At 48.3% G+C, this 27,548-nt stretch overlaps 1 protein-coding gene across 7 annotated transcripts in view; it reads left to right on the plus strand.

Annotated features, from left to right (window-relative positions):
* Window positions 1–27,548, plus strand: part of LIN54 (lin-54 DREAM MuvB core complex component) — a 497,293-nt gene that overhangs the window by 120,501 nt on the left and 349,244 nt on the right. For all 7 annotated transcript variants that reach the window (XM_085641194.1, XM_085641196.1, XM_085641198.1 and 4 more), the window contains one exon: window positions 3,646–4,367. In XM_085641194.1, coding sequence (XP_085497320.1) covers window positions 3,681–4,367 — 687 coding nt within the window. In that variant the 5' untranslated portion in view covers window positions 3,646–3,680. The remainder of the gene's footprint in view (window positions 1–3,645; window positions 4,368–27,548) is intronic.

The raw sequence follows: 27,548 nt of genomic DNA on the forward strand, positions 1-27,548 counted from the left end.
TCATAAAACGTTTACTAGACCTTCGAGTCTAATAAGTTGAATTATCTTCTCGACCAAACTGTAATGTTCTTGACCCATAAATCTGTCTCATTATATCATCCTAGGCAAATATTTCATTTTGCAGAGCCATAATTTTTCTTCATGATCACATATGAGAAACACCTTCTAGTATGTGGGTTCAGCATTCCTCCCGTTAAAAAACTCAGTTCTAAATAATACGTGGTAGTCCACTGTCCTTTAAAGACATCACATTTTCCATTAAAATAACAAAAAGGTTGTCACTAACATGCAGTTTTACTTACAAAACTATTTAGTGTATGGACAATCTGTGTAAATTGGGTTTCAGCAATCATATTTATCATTTGCACATCATTAAGTCAATTAGGATTTGTGTATTGCGTCTAATCACCTGTGAGGGTATCCAGGTTCTGAGAGTAATACTGCAGGGGACTCAGTGGAACAGCCAGGTCTAAAGTCCTTTCCTGAATTTCAGGCAGAGATGAGGTCTATAGGTGGAGAGGGAGGTTGTTCCAGGACTTCTGAGCGAGGTAGGAGAAGGAGAGTCTGCCACTGTTGCTGCAGCAGATGCGTTAGGTGTGTGCAGGGCAGAGGGAGGTGGCGCGCAGGTGTCTTGAGGGAAGGTAGAAGGTCAGTTGTTTGTTGATGTACTTTGACCCTGGTTGTGGAGAGGTTTAAAGGTGTGGATCAACATCTTGAACTGGCATCTATTCTGAATGGGGAGCCAGTGGAGCTTGAGGTGGTGGGGGTGTGGGTGGGTGGGTGATGTGGGTTCCTTTGGGAAGGTCTAGGATGAGTCTGGCCTCAGAGTTCTGTATTGATTGCAGTCTTTTGAGGAGGTGCAGGGTGATTCCTGTGTAGAGTGCGTTGACGTAGTGGCCTGGTGACCAGGGCTTACGTCTGAAGTCGATGGGGAGCCTCTTGAAAATCATGAAGAGCATACGAACGAACCGTGAGGGAAGCAGGCAGATGAGACAGTGTTAAACTGTCTCCTCATGGTGAGACATCTGTCCAGGATGAAGCCATGGTTGCAGGCGTGATCATTCGGAGTGGATGAGGGTCCTATTTGCAAAGTCCACTAGGAGTTGTTCCATGGGGAGGGGGTGTTCCCGAAGATTAGCACTTAAGTCTGGTCTGTGTTGAGTTGTAGGCAGTTCTCTCTCATCCAGTCTATAATGCTAGTCGTGCACCTGCAGAAGTTGGCCTGCGTTGCAGAGAGGTCTTGTGATAAAACGGATGAGCTTGGTATCTTCGGCATAGTTTATGATGTTCATTTCATTCGGTCTCTCAAATTTGGCCAAGGGGTCATGTAGGTGTTGAACAGGGTGGGGCTGAGGGACAATCCAGGAGGGATGCCACAGATGGTGTTCTTGGGTTCTAAGGTGAAGGGAGGAAGGGAAGAAGGTGGATTCTCTGGATTCTACCAGTGAGGAGGGAGACGATCCACTTGAGGACATCTCCTCGAATTCCAATGTTGTGAAACCTTTTGATCAGGGTGTGGTGTGATACAGTATCGAACTGTACCAAGTAAAGTTCCGATTTGTTCAATCCTATTAATTTTTTTTTTCATCCCACGGAATTACAAAGCAAGGAAATGTTTGTACATTTTACTTTTTAACTATTTAAATGTGTGTTGGAAGAATTAATCATGATGTCCTTCAACCTTTCACTTCACACTATTTGTACTGCACGTTTGTCTGACAGTTCACTTTATAAAATCCTTGAACTGTGCAATCAGAGAAAGAAATCTAGCTCTCCCAGATAAAATCTGACTTGACATACAGTGGACGAGTAGATTTGTCGAGGTCTGCAAGGGTATTGTTTAGAATCAAGGGCTTGGAGCCTGCCCATTGCTTACCATTTATTGGCATAATTGTGACTCTTCTATGCTGCCTCCTAATTGGCCAGCGCATGCTGGGAGTCACTTCCTTTTCTTTCTGTGGAGCATGGACCAAGCATAGATTGATTCAGCGTAATTATTTTCTGTCCACAGATCGTGCTGGGATTAAGGTACTATTTCTTTCACTGCCGCCACCTGGCTCCATCTCCTTTATCCCCAACTGGTATCATACATGTTGCTCCCTCGCCCACTTACACCTCCCGATCTAAAATTCATTTATTTGTGAACAAACCAGTTCTTGCAGAAGCGCTGAACATATTAACAAGCTCTTGCATCGGATCAAAGCCATCAGATGTTTACATAGATTGTAGGTCAAGATAATGTTTAACCTATTTAATTATAATTGCATGTAAAAAGCACTTACTAGCCCTGACCACCCTTTGAAGCAAGCACTACAGGGTAATTCACTGTCAACTCGGGCAACTTTCGATACCACACAATGCCACGCCACTCTGTGCCATTCTACGCCACCCAATGCCATTCCACACCACCCAATGCCATTCCATGCTACACAATGCCGCTCCACTCTGTTGCTCTACACTACTCCACTCTAAACTACTACGTTCTACTCTACATCACGCCACTCATCAGCACTTTATTCTATGCCACTCTACTGAACTCTATTCTACGCCACTCCACTATGTGCACTCTGTGCCACTCTGCTTTATTCTGACCCATTCTACTCTGCCCCACTTTACTCCACTCCATGCTATTCTACTAGTCTCTTCGCTGCTCTATTGCTCTACTCTGTTCCACTTCACACTCCACTTACTCAACTTTACACCATACTAATCTGTGCCACTCCACTCTAAGCCTCTCTACTCCTCTCCGCAGCACTTCACTCTGTGCCACTGTACTCTGCGCTACTCTGCACGACTCTGCTCTGTGCCGCGCCACTCTACTGTGTCCCTGTGCTCTGCGCCACTCGCTCTACTCTGCGATACTTTGCTCCACTCTGCTCTCCGCCACTCAGCTATGCTATGTGCACTCTGTGCCGCCCACTCTAATCTGCAGTGACACTGTTGCGCCACTCTACTCTGTGCGGCTCTGCTCCCCTGTGTTCTGTGATGCTCTGCTGTGCGATGCTCTGCTCCATGCCCCTCCACCTTACACCCCTCTTCTCTGTTCCTCACTACTCCCCTCTACTCCAATTTACTCTATGCCACTCTGCTGTATGCTGCATCCTTCCACTCTGCGCTATGCCACCCCATTCTGTGCTGCCCCACTCTATTCCACTGTACTTCACCCCACTTAACTCCACCCCATTCTTCGCCACGCCACCCTCCTCTGCGCCACTCCACATCACCCTACCCCACCCCTCTCTACTTGACCCCACTCTACCCCACTTCACCCCACTTCACCCCTCCGTATCCCACCATATCTAACCCCACACTGCCACACCCCACCCTGCGCCACCCACCCTACACTACCCCACAACAAACATGCTGCTGTATAAAAGACATCGGCAAAGCCAATATTTGTCGCTTATGCAAGACCTATTGGATTTATAAATGCTTGTTTATTTTTTTTCCCTATGTCAGAATTTAAAGGTAATGTCCTTAATTTGCCTGTAGGTGCTAGTTTTTACATAGATTACTCTAATCATACGGTATAATCATAATGCTCTTTTAATTGTGCTCCTAAACCTGTGTATAATTTTGTTGCAAGGTAAAGTTGATACTGCTGTGAGCATGCGTTGATCTGTAATTTGTCTGTTTCTGTTGCAGGTTCCAAACCTTGTTAGGCTGCTGGAAAATCCATCATGGAAGTGGTTTCTGCCGACATGAACAGTTTGCTTCCTGAGGAGATCATGGACACAGAAATAACTTTGGAAGACGACGACAGTATTGTGGCCGTCACTGTAACATCACCAATGGTGGACTCTGTTCCCATGGAAACTGAGTTGGAAGGGATGGTGGGTGTGAATTCAAGTAATGGCTCAACCACATCCACCACCACTGGGCCAGTGACTGTGACCAGCAACCATTCCAGCCAACTTACACTGGCCACCCCAGCCTCCAAACCAGATGCCAACATTATTGTAAAAAACGTCTTGCAAAGTGACCTTCAGAAGCTTAGTGCTCAGACTCCTATTACCTTATCAGCCAGTCAGTTTATTCTAAACAAGGTTACACAGGCATCTGACTTTAAAGCTACCAACGCAACTGTAAAGCAGGAAGGCCAGAAACTGATTGTCACAACAAAGTCTGGGCAGCCGTTTGTCTTAACGTTACCCCACGGCCAGTTGCCCCATGCTCCGAAACTTGCATCCCTCGTGCAGGCAGCAGAGTCAAAGGGGCAGACACCCCAGATCAAGGTGCTGACCATCGGAGGCAGATCAGAGCTGAAGCCTTCAATTGGTGTCTCCGCAGTGACGCAAGGAGTTCAGCTGATAAACACTGCAGCCAAATCATCTATATTGCAGGCCCAGCAGTTCAAAACATTACAGGTAAAGATGGGGATGATAAGAGAAGTGAGATTTGTTTTAAATCCTGTGGGGTTTTAGAGATGTGTTCCAATTTAGCTTAAATTTAATATAAGACTCATGAGAGGCCAGCCCAGGTCTGCCTCCAATCTGATACTACTCCATCCTAAAGGACTGTTTGACTCATCCAGGTTATTTCCTGTTTAAATTATGCTCTGATATTAATTGATCATGTGTGGTGATGTGAGCAAAGTGCTGTACAGTGATTATATTCCTGTGTTTCACTGCCTCGATAGCTAAACAATGCTGTTTCGCATTCCTATTTCAACTTTGTAAATTTCAGATTAACTTGCTAGGAATCTGCTTTCCAAATTTATGGAGCATTTTTATTTTATTTGCAGATATTTTAAACCTAGGATTTGCGACATATAGTCACAGTTTGAAGAAAATTGTGCAATGAAGGTATCGACAAAATACAAGAAAATGCATTTCAAGTGTGCACACTTTCCAAGAATACTAAATACAAGAATACCAGAACAAGACTGTACCTTATGAATAAGAGACTGGGGGTGGGCAAGAGGTTCAGAAACTAGGATCCTTTTTTAAATGAAGTTTTATTGATTGATTATGACAGTAAACACTACAAAACAAAGGAAACCTCTTCATGCATACATTCCCCGGTATATTACGTTGCATCATAGTGCAGAATATAACCCAGGTAGGTCATAGACAGTAAATTAGGCCTGCTAACATTTACATTCTGATAGGGCTACATTTCGGAAGACGATAGGCAATCACTAATCTTGCATCTAGGTCCATCAGTGAGAAAGTCCAACCCGAAGGGCCCAGCGATCATTGCAGACTGAGATGCAGCTGGTGTGAAACGGGACAGTCCCTCCCCAGCCGTCATGCGGAAAGCCCACTAGGGTCAGTATCTCCCGGAGTACGTATTCAGCCCCGCAGGGGATCCCTTATGTCTGTGGGTCTGCTCTTAGGTGGGATGAAAAGGTAATAAGTCTCCAATTGTTCCAGACAGTACAATAAATAATGAAGCCATGTTTTTACTTCAGGCAGATTCACTCTCCCGTCCCAATAGCACACCCACCCACCTCTTCGCCACCTGCAGGTCTATTGATGCATATCGACGATCCACTTGTGGTACAGTTAGGGTGCAGCTCATCAAGGCTAGTTTGGATGAAAGTGTAACTAGGAAATTTAGTAAATTTCAAAGGATCATTTGTGCCGGGATTACGTTACAATAAGTGATGTTATCCGCACAGTCCCTCACCTAAGTTAACTAGTAGAAGAGCAAGAATACAAATATTGTGTTTGTGGAATACGTTCCCTGTCCTGCTACTGTGAAGTAAACACGTCCACATTCTGGAGATCCACACCAATGTGGTGGGAAGGTTACATTCAAGTATGGTATCAAGATTTCAAATAAGAACCCAAATACATAGTGGCATCTAGCCCTACCCCAGAGAGGACCACAGATTCGATTGAACACTGCCATTTGGCCATGTGGTCTATCGATTACCTCTTTGCAATATTGAGATTAACTGGTGCAATTGCTGGCCAGCAGAATTCTAATCTAAGGCTTATGACATTGATAAAGAAAAGCTTGTGGCTATTGTGGGGCAAATGAATGCCGAAATTATTTATTTGAAAAAGGTTCAGCTCTAAATGTGACACTTACGTGTTCATAGTATTAACAGCTCTCTTGAACATAATAAGATTTAAATGAAAAGTAGTTCTGTAGTAGCTGTTTGCTTTATTTCAGGTTGTTCTCCTTTCATTTTTCTTTTTGTAACGGTCTACCAGTAGTAGAAAGCTCTACAGGGTAACACTCAGAAGACATCTGCCTTTGTTTTTAGTTTTTCTTCTTCTGTCTCTTTGTTTATTTGGAAATCGTCTGCACAACTCCCCCCACAAAGTACAGAACTATTTTCCAGGGGTTAGTGGAGGGTATGTGGTGTATGGCTAAAATGGTTTTTAGGTGCAGCTAAGTGGGTGCTTTTATTTCCTCTAAGTATTTGAGTAGTGTGTGGCTAATGTCAAGACTGTGGGGCTTTTAGTGTCCTGTAGGGGCTTGTTCATCGTAGTGTATTATATTTATGCCTAGCTCCATCAGTTCCAGATTATTTTTGTGAGGGCATAGACAGGCAATATGTCTGCATTCCCCGCAGCCAAAATATTGGGGTTCAGTATGTTGCTCCAACAAGTTGTAGTTCACTGATGGTTATGTGCAGTGACTTGTTTAGCTACTTGCAATTGGATAACTTGCTGGAAAGGGTCTATGATTTCCTTGGCTTGCTGTTGTAGTTAAAGCCCATGGTGTAATTGCTGCTAACCTGCGAGCTGTCTGAGAGGTTTGATCATAGTCCCTTAAAATGATGAGAGGCAATGAGTGTATGGAAACAAGGATTTCCATTTGTAGTTTTCTTTTGCACATCTTCCTTTAGAATATAATCACTATGGCCTTCATTAGAGGATTTATTTCAAGGGCGTATATACAAAAGCTCTGGAAACGACCTCGTTTCTCCAACAAATTGCCTCCAAGATCCTTGAATTTCCTGTGTCATTTTATAATTAATGTAGTCTACTCAGATAGTTCCCCCAGATAGGAGTCAGTTTTGTCCTTTGCCTGTAGGCAGAAAAGTGAGACAGAGTGAGCCTTTGTCAAAATAGGGTCTTCTTAGCCCTGGATTCAGTCTTGATCGCTCAGCCTCCCTGTTCTTAATTTCTGGATGGGACTCTGAAGATGTGATTGGTTTAGAGCTGGTTGGCACCACCTCTTTGATCGCCAGTTAGTTTGGAGCATAGGATGAGCACTGCTTGCCCCTTTCCCTACATAAGGGTACCCTGCTGCCCTTTTTTCCGGGGTTCTATCATGGCAGAGTCTGCATTTGCTGCAGTGTCCCCTGCTGGTTGAGACCAGTTTTCCTAGTTGGCGATCTTCATGGTAGAAGACTGCCTCACCTGCTGCAGGAGCCTTCAAGATCAGACTCCTCCACAGCAATGCCTGAGTATATGGTGTAACAGTCACGTCCCTCCCCCTCAAGGCATCCCCATTAATAACCTGAGGTAGGTCCAGGTGATGACCTTAAGATTATTTCAACTTTTCACCCAGCTGACATCCCCACTCCACACTTCCATATGGTGGGTCTCAAATGTTCCTTCTCCCCAGTGCAGGATATGCCTGCCATGCTCCCATCACATCATAATCTCAACGGAAAAAAATAAACCTACTTACAACTACACAAATTCTCAGGCGTAAGATATGAAATCAACAAGTCTGGCAATATAAAGACGTAATAGACCTAGAGTGCCTGCGTCCTGGTGTTCTGCTTCGAGGCTTTCTCCAGCTAGTTTGGTGTCAGTCTGACACTTTCATCTCGGTCTTCTCTCTCATTTCTTTGTCACCTGGCACCGGATTCACACACAAGAAACTTCTCGACATGACCAACCTTATTAAAGCCAAGAATGAGCAATTGGAGGCCAGGCGTAACAATCTTCGCATCTTGGGGCTCCCCGTGTTATCCAACACAGGAAACATGTTGGACTATGTGGATCTTTCCTAAATTCCCTAATTGGTCCTGCCGGATTCCAGTGACCGCTCCTCCTTTAAGGTGAAGGAACTCCACCCCACTGCTTTCTGAGCAGTGAATAAAGGAATAACATGGTTTATTATCATTTTATATTTCCTTGTTATGGCTGGTATGCTAATTCATGGGCGGAGCAATCCTGATTGACACTGGGATGAGAAGTGGTATGCACTCACTGCTACAAGTGTGCATGTCTGTTTGTCCGGCCAAACAGACGTGCACACTTAGGTTCCTCCAACCTAGCTGTATTCCACAGCCGGGTAGAGAAATACCACAGACTCCCTGTGCCTAAGCGAGCATCAAACTAGCCAGCTCAGGCCAATCCCCATGCTAGGTAGAGCATGAGCGCAGCGTCTGGATTGGATGGGGAGTCTGATGTGTCCCCGGGACTGCTGGGATCAGGAGAGTAGAAGAGCACCAAGACGTGAGGCCGGCTGAAAAATAGGTAAGTCTTTTATTTATTTTTAACATCCCACACTCCCCTCACGCAATCATCCCGGGCTCCTCCCGCGCCCCCTCCACCCGCCACACCACTTTTTATTTATATCCGCCTCTACTGCTGGATTCTGGCCTATGTTCGCGGTTGTGCAGGCGCAGTGCTCGTTGGGCCCCGTACCTCCTCTGGGGGCTCTGCCGCGACCCATTATTGTGAAACGTTTCAACTACAGGGACCGTGATGCAGCATTACGGATAGCACATGAAAAGCAACCCCTTACAATACGAGGCTCCATCCTCAATCCATCTGGACTTAACACTTTTGATGCAGGAGGTGTGCCAGGGATTCCTCCCTTTCAAGTGCAGACTCCAAAAGGCGGGAGTACCATACACCATGCTATATCCTTCACAACTGCAGGTTTCTCTTGGCAACTAAACCCACATCTTTACCACCCCTCTAAGTGCCTCGTCTTTTTGTAGTCAAGCTCCTACTGGATACTAAGCCTGCCACTTGCCGATTATTGTCAGTGCGTGACATTGAATGAACTCTACTCACCTACATGACCTCTCCTACCATGAGGGATTGTTGTTTAGCTGGATCTCTAGATTCCCCCATGGGGTGAACCCTATTGGAATTCTTCTTATGTTCTGTGAGTTAGGTGCCCGTCTGGCGCCACTGTGGTTTTTGATTCGGGTAGTTGGATGGGGAGGATTCGCTGGCTAGTTGGGATGGCTGGTGTGGGTGGAGGGAGTCGGTTGTTAGTTTGCTGTTTTATGAATAGAGTGCATTCCCTCTTCCCCTGGCTCATATTACATAAGCAAAGCCCCTCTTGAAACACCTTATACAATACGCATGCGCCATGCAGATGTCCTTGCCCTCACCAGCATACTGTTCGTGTGGGGGCCGGTGGATATCTGGAGACCTAGACACCCCAAACTCCGGGAAGGTACACGTCTCCACTGCACATGGTTCATTGGCACGTTTGGGCTATTGGCTGGGCACGTGTGATGTTGAAGATGGAGTCATTCCACTGAACATCTCCCTCAAACCCTGTTAGACCACTCACCTGTTAAATTGCATCTAGACATACCGGACTCCAAGCACCACGCCTTCACCTGATCCTTGTCGCCCACAGCCTTGTTAGACCCCACCTTTAAAAGTGATGTATAAACTGAAATCCTCAACTAATTTAGGGACAATGAGACCTTTGTGTAGTCAGCTGGCATGTTCTGGGAGGCCTTTAAGGCATATATGCGTGGGATCTGCATTGAAAAACAATATGGTGTGCATAGAACACCAGGCAACGATCATGACAAGCTGGAAAGGGAACTACTCGAGCTAGAAGCACAATCTGTGCATAAGCCATCATCCCACAATGACAAAGATCAAGACCAAATTGTTCGCCTTCTCAGATCTTTCCAACTCAAACGCTCATGCAGACTGGTAGTGACTAGAATATACGGGGAGGCAGAGAGACCAAGTAGAACTCTGGCCAGCTTGGCTTGCCAGACATCACCACCATCGGGTATTCTCCAGTTGGAGACTGAGGGAGGCGACGCCCTCTTCGAGGAAGATGATTTTCTGGAGGAATGTGTTTTGTACTACTCCGGCCTATACACATCCTGTTCTCTCGATCCCCGGAAGATTACACAGCTATTTTGAGTGCATCATACTGGCGTATAATGCACTCATCGGCTATACTTAGACACGCTCATTACCATATACAAGGCCATGACTGCCATTGCCAACCTTCCTACTTGCAAGGTCCCTGCAAGTGACTGGTTGTGCTCCGAATTCTACAAAACCTATGCTGCTATTCTAGCTACCTGACTCCTCCACAAGTATGATGAGGCGCTCCACCTGGGGGTTCTTTGCCTTCCCTAAGGGAATCCACATTAATCACTTCTGAAGCCCAGCAAACCACCATCTCACTTGGGCTCTTATCGTCCTCTCTCTCTTATAAACACAGGTGCAAAGATGTTGGCAAAAATCCTCGTGAACCGTCTGCTACTGCTTCTCTCGGACCTAGTGCTGCCATATCAAGCAGGATTCATTCTGGGAAGATCAACATCGCATAGCGGCTATCTTTCTATATGCCACCAAAGCCTTTGTTTCTTTGGAGTTGGGGGCATGTCTTTGCAGTGTTGGCCAGACTGGGACTTCAAAAACATTCCTAAACCTAATACGACTGCTTTACTCTAGCCTCCTCACGAAAATTAGATTAACCGGACTACTCTCTGATCCCTTCCCCATCGATAGAGGCACACAACCGAAATGCCCCCTCTCGCCTCTGCTTTATGCCTTCGCCTCAGAACGATTGGTCTGCGTGATTGGCCAAATACATGATGACCAGAGCCTAGTGTTTTCACCACAAAATATGGTGGTGTCCCTCTATGAAGATGACCTCGCAAGCACGCAAGCCCCGCTTTTTGTGGACGGTGCCGGCGCTCTAAAATCCCAGTCCTTGGTTAGCTGGGAATGGTTGGGGGTGGAGCAGGGTGGTCAGCGCTCTAGTTGCCTGATGCCTATTTAAACTGCATGCCTTCCACGTCGCGCAGCGGCCGCGTGCAGCGGGCACGCCAAAGGCGTGCCAAAAGCAAGCCCGTCTGCGCCCGTCCGCGCCCGACCGGGGCCAGTGGCTGCCCGTTTTTTAGTTACTCAGCACCAGAACTGAAACCGCTGCAGGGAAACTAGCCCTTTGAACCGGAGATTTGTGCCAAAATTGATGGGGTTGGGATTTTAAATTGTAGGGACTCTCATCCTGAAGTGTCCCTGTCCCTCAGTGGACAAGCTTTACCCGCCACTGATAAAACCACTCTGGTCTTAATCACCCCCAAACAACAGGAGCAGAGAGGAATTACAGTCTGTTACCTAAACACTCGTTCAATGGTCAAACATCTGCTTGAAATTTTTCAGCTATTCGACTCAGACAAACCAGGCATCCTCCTCCTTTCCGAAACATGGCTTACTGCTGAGTCTACTCCCGATATTCTGACAGCAGTGCCTGACAACTAATGCATTCACCAGGCAAATAGATCCTCGGGGAAAATGGGTGGCGGGTCGCGGGCATCATAAACCGGAAACATCAATTCACTTCTTTAGGTATCATCGGTATTCCCTCAGTCGACAGCCTAATACTTAAATTTGAATCCCCCTCTACCCCTTTTATTTGCGCGCTATTCTACAGACCCCCTCAGGTCATGCCCACATTCCCGCAATTGCTAGGTGACATGATCTCCCACCTGGTTATCAATTATGCCAGAATTCTAATTATCGGAGATTTTAACTATTGGCCCACTGACATACGGGAAAACGCGAATTCCCTTGACTTCACTGTCCTTTTCCTGGGAATGAACTGCAACCAGCATGATAACGCCGCAACCCACATAAAAGGGCATTGGCTAGACCAAGTTTGGACATCGAACCTGGAGATCTCCAAGTTCCTAATCTCCCCTTGTACTTGGTCAGATATTACATTCACGATTTCATGTATCTCCCCTAATAAAAACCCATTGACTAGAAATCTTGTGGCAAGAAACTGGAAACGCGCCAATATTGAGGAATTTTGCTCTTCACTCGCTACTACTTCCCCTACTCCACACGAGTCTCTCCATACTCTGGTATCAACCATCAAGTCTTGGCTGGAATTCGCCAGTGACAAGATTGCACCATATAAAAAAATTAAGATTATGCGTCCCCATCGAGTCCCAACGTTGGTTCTCTAATGACTTAAAATTTAAGAAACTTGCTCTAAGGCAAGCTGAGCGTCGCTGGAGACCGGATTACTCTTTGGATAAAAAGGATTGCTATGTAAAATCACTCAAGGAGTATAAAAAGGCCATCCTCCAGACTAAGGTGGAATTTTTCTCTACTAAAATCTTAAATTCTGCAAACAAGTCCAAGGATATTTTTTCCATAGTCAACTCGTGAACCCTGAGCGAGTTATGCCCAAACCCGTTCCCTCATAATCCTTATGCGACTCTTAATCGTTACTTTATTGAGAAAATCGCTTCCATCAAGGCCAGCATCTCCCCTTCAATACCCACTACGGCCTCTTCAGTCTCGTGTAAAACCCATCTTCACTTGATCAAATCCCCCTCATCTCAAAGGAAAACTTTATGGCCCTTCTTTGGAAAGTTGGGTCCGGCTCCCCTACCGACTGCTGCCCGCCACACGTTCTACTTGAAGCCTTCCTGAAATGCCCAGACCCGCCTCTAGCACTTCTTAACAACTCCCTTAAACTTGCCATTGTCCCCAACTCTTTCAAAAGCGCTGAAATTGTCCCAATATTGAAAAAGCCCAACTCTGATCCCCTGGTTCTCAGTAACTACTGCCCTATTTCACTGCTGCCCTATTTAGGTACAATCTTGGAAGCTCATGTCACGAATTGTCTTAGCTCCATCAGCGAACATTCCCACTTTCTGGACCTGCACCAGGCAGGTTTCCGACCGGCCCACTCAACCGAGTCCGTTATCCTTGTGGTAATGTACGAGCTCAGAAGAGGGGCTGACAGGAACCTTACCCAGGCCATGGTATTGCTTGACCTATCAGCTGCCTTTGACACAGTCGATCATGCTCTCCTGATCGACCGTGTCAGCAACTCCGGGATCCAGGGCCGGGCACTGAACTGGGTTTCCTCCTTCCTTAGCAACCGACCTCAAGCGGTCCGTCTGGCTAATTTCTCATCCAAAAAAATGAAACTGACTTGCGGGGTACCGCAGGGGTCTTCCTTGTCACCTCTCCTCTTTAATCTATATTTATTACCCCTGATCCGTTTACTACGTGAAAGGAAGGTTGACATCTTCAACTATGCTGACGACATGCAGCTGGTCTTCGACATCAACCCCTCTACTTCCTCCGTGTCCAATTTCCAGTCCACTATGTGTCTCATTAGTATTTGGATGAATGCAAGCCAACTTAAACTCAACCCCGACAAAACCGAGCTCATTCTGACTGGTGGTCCTCTCAACCCGTGGAGCCCTAGTTTTTGGCCTTCTCTCCTGGGTAAGCCACCACTCCCAGTCAGCTTGGTTAAAAATCTGGGGATTGTAATCAGCAGTGATCTGTCCAATAAAGCCCAGATTAGCTCGGTGGTATCTGCCTGCTTTTTTCATCTGCGCAGAATCCGGAAGATTAGCAGATTCTTGACCACTGAGGCCCTGACTTTGGTCTTGTTAGCCTTGGTAATCTCGCGTTTCGACTACGCTAACTCATCATATGTCGGTATACCAGCTTACCTACTACATCGTTTGCAGTTAGCGCAGAATCACGCAGCCAGACTAATCGCCTGTCAGCCCAGCCGACATCACGTTAAACCCCTGCTGAAGAGCCTACATTGGCTTCCAGTAGCCAGACGCTGTGCCTTCAAATTGGGCTGTACCATCTTTAAAGCCCTTGCTGGGAATGGCCCTGCTTTCATTTCCTCTATGATAAAACGCTATATCCCTTCCCAAAATCTGCGCTTCTCCAATCTCAACCTACTGTCCACTCCCCCATTCAAACGCATAAAACATGGAGGGCTCAGTTTTGCGGTTCTGGCCCCGCAATTCTGGAACTTGCTCCCCCTGGAAGCGAGAACCGGAAGCGAGAACCGTCCCCCTATGCTCTGTTCAGAAAAAATCTTAAAACCTGGCTATTCTCCCAAGCATATCAGTAAGGTGATTACCTGTCATCACTGCGTCCTGTCCGCCCTCAGCGCCATGAAACAGATTGGTGTACGTGCGCTTAAGAAATTTGTTTAACATAACATATCTCAGTGGCCCAGCCCAGAATCTTGATCCGGTTATTGCAGAATTTACGCTCTTCAAAGCTCTATCTGGTATCACAATGAACTGGAGTAAGTCCACCATTTTTCCTTTGACACCGGCTAAACACCGGAGAGATCTGCATTTCCCTCTGCCCTGGACCTCTACGTCCCTTAGATACTTGGGTATCTGGAGCAGCAGAGAGGACTATGGAGTGGCCATGACCAAAATGAAGGCATCCGTCTACAAGTGGAGGATCCTGCCTTTATCCTTGTTGGGTAGCATAGCCCTTATAAAGATGTTCATACCTCCAAAACTCCTACATCTCTAACACCCCCATTCCGCTTTCTCAACAATCTTTTACAAAACACTCAGATAGCTCCTAGTGGTGCTGGTGTGGGCTAGTAAGCACCCCCGCATTTGATGGGAAGTGCTGACTCTTCCTTATGATGGAGTGACCCTGCTGGGCTGCACCATGGCTGTTTATCTCTATTTCTCTCCTTCTGTTCAAACAATGTGTTGCGTGCGTGTGGGACAGAGAGTGCCCACCTTCTTTTCAGATGTGGCTTTAGAGTGTAATTTATTGCAGTCAGCAGCTGAAACTTTACTACACCAGAATTCCGCTAGTATGTCGCCCATGCAACATGTGGGCCCCTTTGCAGGCCTGTTTGCTTACGAATGAGGTTCCCCATGGGGTTGATAAATGTGCAGACGGAGAAGAGAACTGATGCTATGCCTATGGAAGACCGAGCGAACTATAGCAATCGTAGACCCACACTTCGTGGACTATTATGTTGATACCTGACTATAACTTGCTGTAACCATCTACATGTTTGGAGGTGCAAGGGTAGATATCCACCTGTGCTTTACGACACTGGTCATGCAGGGCGATTCATATTGGATTATGACTCCTACCAATCATTGAATTGCCTCCTGTTATATCAATGCATGTTATGGACTCTTGTTGACTGTTTTTTTATTTCTGATACAAACCTCAATTTAACAAAAAAAAAGCTATGAGACAGGATGGCTGTCCGCTACCTCATGTGGAACACTCTTAAGACACACATTAACTGTTTTGTACTATTCTCTGTGTCAACAACTGTCTAGCCTGATGTCCTTCAATTCCTACTCAGTAGACCTTTATGATGAATACAGCACCTTTTCAGAGTCTACTTCTACCGGACTTCAGCTGCTGCAAATATGAAAGGTGTGCCATCTTCTCCTGTTTCACAAAGTCAAATCCATGATCAATTCTATGATCAAGATTAAGCACAATTGATACCAAATAGTCAATCTCCTGTCAGCCGCCACTCTCTTTCACCTTTGACAAAATCACAGCTTTGCCATCACTGAAGCTTTAAAGCTAACCTTAACCACTTCCTCCTGTTACCAGGCTAGGTAGCTATCCGCCTAACACAGGCCAGCTCATCACTATCTGTTATGATCCATTACTCCTCATCATGTAGTAGATTTCACCGAACCACACTATGTTTCCCAATTTGTCTCTATATGAACACTGCGTTCTGCACACCTCCACAACTTTTATAATCCCCCCCCCCCCCCCCCCCACCCCCCGGGTTCTTTGGACCACTAGCACCTTCCTTTTAGAGCTGCCTACTCGGAGAACTTCGAGCAAAACTATTGCTTCCTGGGTTTTTAATTTTTTTAAATTTGTTTTATTATCATGCCGTGGCACAAACCTAACGCATTCAATGTAACATGAACCAGTCAAATCAAATCAAAATTCAGCTTTATTCGATTTTACACAGATGAAAATCATAAAAGCACAGGTTAAAAAGGATTACATCTTGCTATAGTTACACAGTTTAAGAACAAACCGAATCAATCCACGTTCAAGCCCCCTGGACATACCCCTCCGCAGGTTGCTCACTTACACTGTCTTCACGTCCTTCTCAGGGGACTGAGGGGGCCTCTTCAGGGGCTCCTTCCCTCACTCTCCCTCCACCTCAGTCCAAGTGTCCCACATCTTTGCGAATTTCAGGGGGCAGCCCCATGCCCGGTATATCTGCTCCTCTGCCTGCTTGCACCATTCCATGTTAGATACCCAGTCTCTCAAAGTTGGGATCTGAGTGTACCACCAAATCGTATCGCATCCTGTTGCGAAACTGCCAGTCCTGTTGTATAAGTTGGAACCCTGCCCCGATGACAACCTCCCCGGGGTATCTGCAGGCCGCCCCCCACTAGTCTTCAAGCCTGCCATCTCAGCTCTCCTCAGTTCTCAACTCTCGTCCTCTGAGGACAGGGGATCAGTCTGCTTAGGATTGACCTGACCTGCAGGTAACGCAGACAAACACCCCCCCCCCCTCCCCCCCCCCTTCCTAATTGTCATATTGACTCTGCTGGTCCGCGAATGTCAGCCACACCGTATTCCCTTGGAACTCACCCACCTTAGAGATCCCAATTGTGTCCCAAAATCAGTGGCGAACCCTGGCTCCTATGTGCAGCCGGCTCGATGGGGGTCACACAGCTGCAGGCCAACACCCTCTTGTGGCCTAGTTCTCTGTGCCAAGCTCAGCCACCATCTTGCTCAGGCAGCCAACTCCTGCATTAGCACCGCCGGAGTCCACCTTTGGGCTGGTCCGCCTTTTGGGGGTTGGGTCAGGCATCTAAGGATGCATACACCAGCGGCTGGCAGCATCTGTGCTCCGGGAAACACCGCCACCCCCATTGCCACCATGGCCATGCCCCACCCCCTGCTTCCTGCAGTTTTGTTTGCTTTTAAGCTGCACATTTCCATATGTGAGGACAAACCCCCTTAACTTTCTTGCAGATTTGTGTCAAATTTGCTATAGCAACAAATTAGTCTTTCCAACACTATAACCAGAGTAAAAGCTACACATATAAATGAATAAGTTAGCATGCTCTACAGTGTCTATCCTCCCACACTGTGCTACTGTACATGTTTAAGCACTGCCATGCTTGCTGCCCCATGTTTGCAGCACATCTGTACACTTCCACTAGCATTTCCCACATGGGTCACTCCGCACTCAGATCGATCAATCAAGTCATTCAATAAGGTTTCTTATAGAGCACGACTACTCACCCGTGAGGGTCTCGAGGTGCCGAGTGTGTGTGTGTGTGTGTGCGCGGGGGGGGGGGGGGATTTTGGTGGAGGAGGACTCTGCGGTTCAGCCGAAGAGCCAGGTTTTGAGGTCCTTTCTGAATTGCAGCAGTGATGGTGATTGCCTGAGGTGCAAAGGCAGATAGTTTCAAATCTTCGCAGCGAGGTAGGAGAATGATCTTCATCTAGTCGGCGTTGTGGAGGGCTTTACGTGAGGAGCTTGAAGGTAATTCTTTTGTTGATGGGTAGCCAGTGAAGGTTTCTCAGATGGCCGGTATGTGGCTGTGGCGTGGGATTTTTCAGGATGAGTCTGGCAGAGGCATTTTGGATGTTTTGCCGTTTCTTTTGGAGTTTCTGGGTGGTGCTGGTGTAGAGTGCGTTGCTGAAGTCAAGTCTGCTGCTGATGCACATATATGGGTGACCGTGTCGCTGGGCTCGGTGAGGATCCACTTGAAGATCTTACAAAGCATGTGGAGCGTGTGGAAGCAGATCATTTTGTGACCTCCTTAGGGTTATGAAGTGCCAACACAATACAGCACAGAGCAATAACCACTGTGTATGCAATGCCAAATATAATGGCTTGTAGAGACTGGTAAAGCAGATTGAACAGTACTGTGGAGGAAGGCATATATGATTGGTTTCCTTAGATGGGTAAGAGGTATACAACTGCATATGGATTGTTTTTAGGTCTCGCTGAGTCAGCGCGCATGCGCTGCTCGGAGAGACTTTAGTAGGTGAGTTTTCAAAATGCTGCTGGCTAGTGACAAGCTTGACTTCACGCAAGCGTGCACGCGCGAACTGCCAACCTTCAGCAGCACTTTGAAAATTGCGCATGTGCATACATTTACTATGCACCGGCGCTTTCATCATTATTACTTTTGCATTACCATTTATGTGCACGGCCGGCCACCTGCCCACCCGCCGCGCTCTGTTTAAGCAGTAAGATGTCCCAACACGTTTTAAAACTTGGTAAATGATGCAACGCTTTTCAGCATAAATATGGCACTAGACTTTATTTATTCACCTTTATATCGCTTTGGGGCTAGTCTTTTTCGGGAAATGTCACTCCGAAAATCTCAAATCACCGAGAGTGCCAGTCTCCCCGACCTCATGGGTTAAATCTCTTTCATAACATGGAGCGAGGCACGCTCATGTAAAGGGAGCTAACCAAAGACGATTGACCAGACTTACAAGTCTTAGTAACTGACGCGGACCAATTGAGACCACAGCCACGCACAAACAACGCATTTGGGACGGCTGCAGTCCGTTGTGAACATTAAGCTCCATTCAGCCCACGTGGTGATGCACCCTCCCTCCACCTAGGGTCGAGCTATGATTGGAGGCTGCATCTTTGTCCAGGCTCTGACTCGTCGCCGACCTTAACGCTAGAAACGATCGGACACTAGAAACAACACTGCAGTGTGCGACGCTTCTCCCACACATCCCAAAGCAGGTCAGGCACTTCTTACATATATGTATTGGCGCATTTTGGGACACCGGATCTTTCACCATGGTAGACACTTATCCAGTTATACTACCAATTAATCCAACAAGCCTAATTAAGAGCACTATATAACAAGCTTTGGAATAGCCAATAGGTCTCCCCTTTGGGAACTTATAAGTGTTTAGCCATGCAACAGTTGATGTTGTTGCACCAAGGATAATGTGCAGGATAACTAAACACTTATAAGGTCCCAAAGGCGAGACCTATTGGCTATGCCAATGCTTGTTCTTTTCTCCTTATTGCGCTCTAAATACCATGACTGTCACAAAGATGTGAATGTCATTGGTAACCCACTGAATTCAATAGATCGATCCCATTGCACATACAAATCTGCACAATTACAGGTAATCCAAATTGTCTATGGCTTTATAGGGTTCATCACATTTTAATCCTAGTTGAAATGCTTCAACATTCAGCATCCGATAGGACAGGATGAAAGTCTCAGAATATTTCATTCTGATTATAAAATAGGTGCGCTTTTGGATTGTCGGTACTATTTAGCCACGTGGTCCTTTCTTTCTCTCCCTTTTTTTTTTTTTTTTTTTTAAATAAAAAAAACCCTTTGTTTTTTGGAATTCAGTTTCATGTCCACACCTACAAAAAACCTTGCTGCTTTTCCAACAATGGTTACAGTATGAAGTGATCATCTTACATGACATTTAGTTGTAACAGCACTGACAGTTTTCAGGTGACGTCTATCTGGTATCAGAGCAGTGTCAAATCAAGGGAATACTAGCATGTACAGCCATATGAATAAAAGACGTCAGCCCCTCTAGGAGTCTGCGTCAGCACTCTCATCACTTAAGTGTGGCTTGTCGGGGGTCATAAAACTTAAATACAGGGCCACCCAGGCATCCAAGTTATCCTGAATCTTCTCATCCTTCCTGTTTTGTTTCATATGGAGTCCTCCACCAATGACCACTCTGCCCCAATTCTGTTCCAGAGTTCCACCGATGGGGCCCTCTGCTCCATCTACGTGATAGCCACCCTCTGCCTCTTCAACACTAGGGCCAGCTGCAAAAACCTATATGCTTTTGTTGCACCCCATTGACCTACCAATATTCTCCAACAGACAGAACTGTGGTGTAAGAGTGCCCTGCAGTGCTGGGGTGAGAGTATGTTTACCAACCACAGGACCCAGGCCCGTACCAGCAGGTAATCCCACACCATATGCATAAAGTCCACCACCTCTGAGCCGTAGCGAGGACAAGCAGAGGAGCGATCGTGGGATATCAGTTTCAAAGCCAGGGGCATCATATAGGTGCAGTGTAGAAAGGTAAAATGAATCAATTTAAATTACGAGCGTAACTAGAGACAGACCTGGTCATGGCACAGACACAGGCTCAGTCTGCATCCGACAGAAGCCGAATTAAAATCCCATGCAATCCGTGCCCCCAAAGGTCGCCAGGCAGCATCCGCCGCCATGGCTTTTATTTTTTTACAGCAAGGACACTAAGTGCCGCCATGACCCACAGGTCAGCAAGGTCCCAAGTGTACTGGACGAGGCAGGCGTCGCGGGATACACTGTCCAGGTCAGCTGAGCTATCCCAGCTAGGCCGGCATAATGAAGAAAGTGATCGGGCACCACCCCAAACTCAGCCTGCACATCCTCGAAGGAGATAAAAGTGCTGGTTGGGTTATAAGTGCCCAAGTAGTTCGCACCTTCCCATCTTATCATACTTGGAAGGACAAATTTGCATCCATGCGCCGAATAAGAGTAAGGATTCATATCGGTAGTTCCTGAGGAAAGTGCACCCTCCAAAGCACCACAGATACCAGCCTCTGCCACACTTGTGCTGTCTGTCAAGCCACATATGGTAGTGCAATCAATATACAAGACCACTCCATCAGCAAACTCCGGAAGGGCAGCTCCCCAATGCAACCTGCCAACAACCGTTTCTCCCAACTACTGCTGTCAGCCATCCACATGGCTGCATGCTGTTTATGGGCTGTAAAATAAAAATACTGTAGTCGTGGCACCTCCAGCCCACCATCCTAGATTATTATCACAGTGTCCTGTGCCATCCTGCTATGTTTACCCGCCCAACACCCTGAGTGAGCCAGTGATGTTGAGACCAGCAGGGGCAAGAAGAAGAGACATTGAGGATGACCGATGCTGTAATAAATGAACAGCTGATGAAGTAGTGGTTCATGCTGAAGGAAGCAGCGGTAGTGTCGACAAGAGGTTGTGGAGAGGACTGGTGCTGTAACCAGAGAGCCATTTGTGTTTGGGAGCAGGAAAGAAGGTAGCGGCAGGTTTTGAGCTGCTTCTGTAAGCAGAGAGATTTGTGTGGCTGATCGGTAAGCTCTCTGGGTCACATTTTCTACTCTGCTCTGTGACCCCCTAGAGTATATGAACACGGATTGTTGCTGAATACAGAGACGCCCATTTATTATTAATGTGCAAACCCTGAGCGGGACCGATGCGACTCGGAGAGAGATTAGATATTGATGGAGATAGAGCAATTGCACGTGCCAGTCCTCACACTGTCCTGCCTGTAGTTGAGTGAGAAAGAAATTGTGTGCACTCCAATGGAAACATGCTGAGCCCATAACCCAGAGGTTGGTGGATCGAAACCATCTTCTGTCACCACAAAATGTAGAGGTTTCTGAGTGGGTGGCTCCGGTGGTCCTGGCCTGCAAAGCTTCAGGTGATAATAGATTCTGTGTGGATCTAAGGGGCTTAAATAAGGAGGTTGAACATCTCTGACATGCTAAAAGCTAGAGAGGGCAAAGGTATTCTCCACATGAGATGTGGGCACCCTACCACCAAATTTTATTGGGAGAACATTCTAGAGACCTTACTGCGTTTATCACGCCCTTTGGGATGTTTGGGATCACGAGGATGCCCTTGGTTTGGTCTCTGCAGCCTCGGTGTTTCGGAGGGACATGGAGAATGTATTGCAGGGTCTTGAAGGTGTCCAGTCTATCAAGATGACGTTTTGGTCTATGATGACACCTTGGAGCAACATGATCAGCGTTTGAGAAGAGTTCTGGAGAGATTAAGCAGTATAGGATTGGGAGTGAGGGAATCATATATTTAGGGAAAAAAACTGACAGCAAGCAAGATCAGTCCAAGTAAAGAGTTGGTGAAACCGATCAAGCAGTTGGTTGTCCTAGGCGGTAAAGACTTGATCACGTTTTTGGGGATGGTGGAGTATTATCACAAGCCTATCCCCAACTTTGTGGCCCGAGTGTATAATATGAGAAAGCTTCTTATATAAAAAAAAGGGGGTATTTTTTGTGTGGTCCACACAATGTGACTGATAATTTGATAATCTTAAAGGGGCATTGTCTAATACCCCTTCTTTGAAAGCTTTCAGGACATAGGGTGAAGCAGTATTGATAACTGATGCAAGTTCGAAAGGGTTAGGTGCTTTTCTAAAACAGGGAGTAGGAAAGGAAGAGCACACTACAATGTTTCTGTCAAGAAGTTTAAACGCCCCCCCCCCCCCCCCCCCCGTGCTAAGCCTTTTGTGGGCTATTTGGGGTAGTGCGCGCTTAGACCCCTGTAATGTTTTGACAACATAAGGTATCTACGCCAAATTTGAGTTCTTTTCTTCCAACATCATGGGGATTCTAAAGGTACCCAGGGTTTGTGGATTCCCCTGGAGGGGTCCCAGAAAGTAGCCAAAATACAGCTAAATGGTATCAAAAAAGGGTTTGTGGGGCTGAAATCACAATTTTCCCAGATTTTAGGGAATGACAGACTTTTGTCAGAAAACCAAAATGTTTTACACAATTTTGGCATTTTTCTGGGACATAGCCTAATTTTGCTATTTTTTGTGCTTTCAACCTCCTTCCAGTTAATGGTAGAAATGGGTATGAAAGCTATAATGTATCCTGGAAAGCTATACATTTTCGAAAAGTAGACAACATTCTGAATTCAGCAAGGGGTCATTTGTGTAGATCCATCAAGGATGAACAGTTGAATACAGGAAAATTGAAAATTAGTTGAAAAAAACAGCCTTTTGTGTCAACGTTTTCACCTGTAACTTCTTCTAATTATGACAGCTGTTTGAAAGCAATATACCGTTACATCCGCTGGACCTTACTGGTTGTGGGGATATATAGGACCTGCATGTTCACCAAGAACCCGATGAACCCAGAGCCAAAAACTGAGCAGCAATTTGCAGTGGCTTTTTATTATGTACCGGGCATGTAGCAATTATTGTGGTAAAGTGTATACATGGAAAAATCGGTATGAAAGACACCTATGTATTTCTGAAATGGGAACAAAATATAGAGTTTAGAAACAGTAGATATTTGCACATTTCCGAAATTGGAAATACTCATACTAACATGAGAATTATCGGTCATTTTTCAAAACAGCTTCTTTTTTACACAATGTCTTTCATTTGGAAGGCAGAAATTCATCGAAAGTCAATAGGTAATAACAGTTGCTTTACAAATCTGAATTACCCTAAGCCTCCCGATAAAAATGGTACTTCACTTGTGTGGGTAGGCATAGTGCCCACGACAGGAAACGGCTCAAAACCCAATGTGAACACACCACATTTTCACAATGAAAAATTACCCTTTTTTGCAATGTGCCTAGCTGTAGTTTTTGAACCCTAGCTCTGCCGGCACCTAGGGAAACCTAGCAAACCTATACATTTTTGAAAACTAGACACCCAGGGGAATCCAGGATGGGGTGACTTGACTGGTTCCCACCAGGTTCTGTTACCCAGAATCCCTTGCAAACCTAAAAGTGTCCAAAAAAACACATTTTCCTCACATTTGTGTGCTGGAAAGTTCTGGAATCTGCATGGATCAACACATTTCCACCCACCCCGCGTTCCCCAAAGTCTTCTGAGAAAAATGGTACCTCACTTGTGTGGGTAGGCCTAGTGCCCGCGACAGGAAACGGCGCAAAACGCAACGTGGACACACCGCAATTTCACAGTGAAAAATGACCCTTTTTTGGCAAAGTGCCTAGCTGTAGTTTTTTAACCCTAGCTCTGCCGGCACCTAGGGAAACCTAGCAAACCTAAACATTTTTTAAAACTAGACACCCAGGGGAATCCAGGATGGGGTGATTTGACTGGTTCCCACCAGGTTCTGTTACCCAGAATCCCTTGCAAACCTAACAAGCATTTGCAATGCAATAGGTCTCGCATTATTAAAGTTTGAGCTATTGGCATTGCTAATAATAATGCAACACCAATAGCTCAAACATTCAGTAACGCGAGACCTATTGCATTGCAAATGCTTGTTTCTTAAGCGCCCACTCCTGGTGGTGATGGTTCAGTCTAGCCCAGTGGTTTGTAACCTTTTGACTTTGGTGGATTCACTACTGGAATCTGGAGAGCTCCCACTTAATCATTATTGAAATCTTGAGATCCCAGTCTAAGCAGTTTCGTTGATTTAAACCGTAAAACAATACTCAAAAATACAGAAAGGGGGGCGTGGTCTCGCCGGGAATGGAATGAGACGTGTGCCGCTCCTGCTCCGGGCCGCCGCGGTGACCATTTGCCATCTTCAAGCGGTATTGTGGCGGAGCCTGGGCCCGGGTCGCTACCTGTGTGGGGCTGACAGCGTGGAGCACCCGGTGTGAAGCTCGGAAGAAATTGGGGACAGCGGAGAACGCCGGATTCTGCGGCGGTGAGGGCTACGGGATCGCTGCACTGCCCGCCATTTTGCCCGCCACCTGTCCGCAGCCCCTGGCGCCCAGCAGCTGCAGTGGGGGAACGATCGGGGACCCGGAGGGCTGGAACGACTACATCGGACCTGCCCTGTGGTGCCGCGGATGCCGGACCGGACCGCCTGCAATACAGGCCGTGGGGACCCCCGTTGGCAGAGTAGCGGCCGCCATTTTCACCCGAGCGGGCCATCCTCCCGAGCGGGCAGACGGAGAAGCAGGTCGTCTGGGCTGACGGGCAGCGGTGCGGCGGCCGGGCCCACAACATTAGCGGTGACGGCGGAGTTGGAGCGGGGTCCGCTACCCAAGAGGCGATCTGGACTGCAAACCCCATCTCCTGAGGCGGGAGCTGCCGTGGTCGGCCCACGAAGAGACTCCGGTGAGGTGGCGGGTTGAGGTGTGCCGGTGGCTGTGGGGGCCCCCCGGCGGTCTGCTGGTGTCCCTTGACTGGAGGTCTCGCCTGCATTATCCCTGGGAGCCGGTGCATTGGGGCAGGACGCTGTGGACAGCCGGGAGCAGAGCAGCGGGGAGCGCTGTGCCGGCCACTCCGGCCTTTTGACTCGGCCTTGCGCAGCGGTTGGGGCCTGGCGGTGTGGCGGCCCCTGGAGCGGCTGGAGCCTGGGGACCATCGGGGCTGCTGCCTCGGACCGTGGGCCGGTGGGGAACCTTGCCCTGGGGCTCCGGCCTGGGTCTCCTGTGGCGGGGCACGGGGCTGCCCCCGCGACTGCCGGGGGCCTCCTGCGCGCTGGCTGGGGACCTTTGCCAGCTCTGAAGACCCGGGAGGTGTCCGGCGGCCGCCTTCTTGCCTGCACGGCACCTCGCGACGGAGCTACAGGACGACGCCAGCTTGTGTGCGGTGAGTTGACTCCGGGGGGTCGTCGCCGGGCCCCTGGACTGTTGGTCGGCTTGCCCGAGCTGAGGTATCCCACACGGGGACTGCAAGCCCAGGAGTGTGAGGGCTAGAAGGCACGGGACGCTGGGGTACACTTGGCCGGGAGCGGGGGCACCAGCGCAGACTTTGAGGCCTTGAGGCGGATCCGACCCGACGCACCGCGGAGACCCCGCTACAGAGGGCGCGCGAAGCGGTGACCCTGGGAGGTGCCCCTGTGGGCGCACAGCTGCTGAGTTGGAACTTCTGGCCCCCTGCGTGACTCGGCGTCTGCCTGCCGGGGGGGCTTGGCCTTTTCGAAGGGGTCCAGCACGGACGGGCTAGCAGCATGACTCGCACGAAGCCCGGGAAGGAGCCTCCGGCGACCTCCAAGGACGCATCTGTCATAGACTTATGGGGAAAGGCGAGCGCTGCCTCCTCGGGAGGGGGTGCCTCCGCTGAGCCGGTCACTCAGTCCTTCATGGCCTGTTTATGCAGGAGCTCAAGACGGAGATTGGGTCCCTTCGCACGGAAGTCCAGGCCTGCGTCAAAGACCTTCGGAAGGAGGTGGGTGACCTGGGGGACCGTGTTGACGACATGGAAAAAACCCTGGATGCCCGCACGGAGGATCAGGAACACCTATGGCAGCGACTGGCGACCCTGGAGGAACAGCATGTCGAGCTCCAGATCAAACAGGAGGATTTGGTAAATAGAGGGCGCCGGAACAACATTCGCATTAGGGGTGTTCCGATTGGGGCCGAAGGGGAGGATATCATGACATTTGTGGCGGACCTGCTTCAGGAGATCCGCGGGGACGATGATGCATCACCGCCAGCCCTGGATCGAGCGCACAGGGTCTCGGGGCCGCCTGGGACACCTGGGCTCATCCCTGACATCCTGACGAGGGTCCACTTCTTTGTAGAGAAGGAAGTGATACTCAAAGCAGCCAGGGACAAACCTGAAATCCTCTACAAGGGCACGCCTGTTCAGCTGTTCCAGGACCTGGCATCCACGACTCTTCGCTGCCGCTGGGACTTCAGACCCGTCACGGACAAGCTGCGAGATCTCAACATCCGCTACCAGTGGGGTCATCCTTTCGCCCTTATATTCCAGTGGGAATCGAAGCGCCGAGTGCTACGCTCCTATCGTGAGGCGGCCCAGCTGCTCCATATCCCGGACTCCCCGTCGGGTAGTCCGGCGCGGCGTCCTGCTGCCCGGAAAGCCCCCCTGAAGCCGCAATGGTCTACGGTGCGCCGTTCCCGGCACCCTTCCTGCCCGGATGGCAGCAGAACGTCACGAGACAAGCAAGACATTATCCAGCACATCAAATCCCTGGAGGGAGGATCGTCGCTGACTGGTTCGCAGGCGTCACCCCACAAATGAGACCCCTGGGGGAGGCCTCCTCTCCGTGATGCCAACATCTGCATTGTATGTGCTCCCGGTCTCCTGGGCCGGCGGCCGATTTGGTGGCTCCATTATTCCTGTATTTGGCGCTCCGCTGCGGTGGCGCGCCTGGGCCTGCTCTTTGACACAACGTATCCGCAGGAGAGGCGGTGGCCCGGAGCGGGCTCTTGGTGCTGTGGTCTCATGGTCGGGCGATGACGAACCCCCACGCCTATCCATGGGAGAGTGACATCTCTGGGGCAGCCTGTGCCGCGAGGCCTGGCTACTCCCTAGACTGGATTAGGTCATGTTGGCCATGTTGGACGGTTAAGAGTATGGGTTGTTTTTTTGGGTTCTTCCTTCCCCCCTATCCTTCCCTATCCTTGGTGTTCTTTTGGCGGGGGGGCGTGCGGGCGGGTGGAGGTCTGGGGGAAATCATAGCATGCCTGGGAGATATGGACTATGTCTGCTGAGCCATGCTGGAAGGTCCTTTCCCTTAATGTGAAGGGGCTCAACTCGCCCAATAAGCGTCGCCAAGTGTGGCGTTACCTATTGCTCCATAAACCTGACATAATTTTCCTACAGGAGACCCACCTTCTTAAGGCTGACGTGCCCCGTATGGCTCACCCTCGATACCCCCGACAGTTCTGGGCCTCGGCTACTACCAAGACGGCGGGGGTGGCCATTCTCTGCAGGGCGGGAATTAACCCAGGGGGTTCTAAGGTGCTACGGGACAGTCAGGGTAGGTTCTTGAAGGTTGAGGTCAAGAGGGGACAACGCACACTCACCCTCTGTACCCTTTATGCTCCCAACCAGGGGCAGGATCCCTTCCTACGCAGGTTGATCAGGGACCATCTAGAGCAGGTTAACACGGATCTCATAGTGGGGGGGGGGACTTCAACTTGGTGTGGGATGCAGAGCTAGATCGCTGCGGGGGAG

This window comes from Triturus cristatus, chromosome 2_2, assembly GCF_964204655.1.
Source record: "Triturus cristatus chromosome 2_2, aTriCri1.1, whole genome shotgun sequence".
NCBI lineage: Eukaryota > Metazoa > Chordata > Amphibia > Caudata > Salamandridae > Triturus > Triturus cristatus.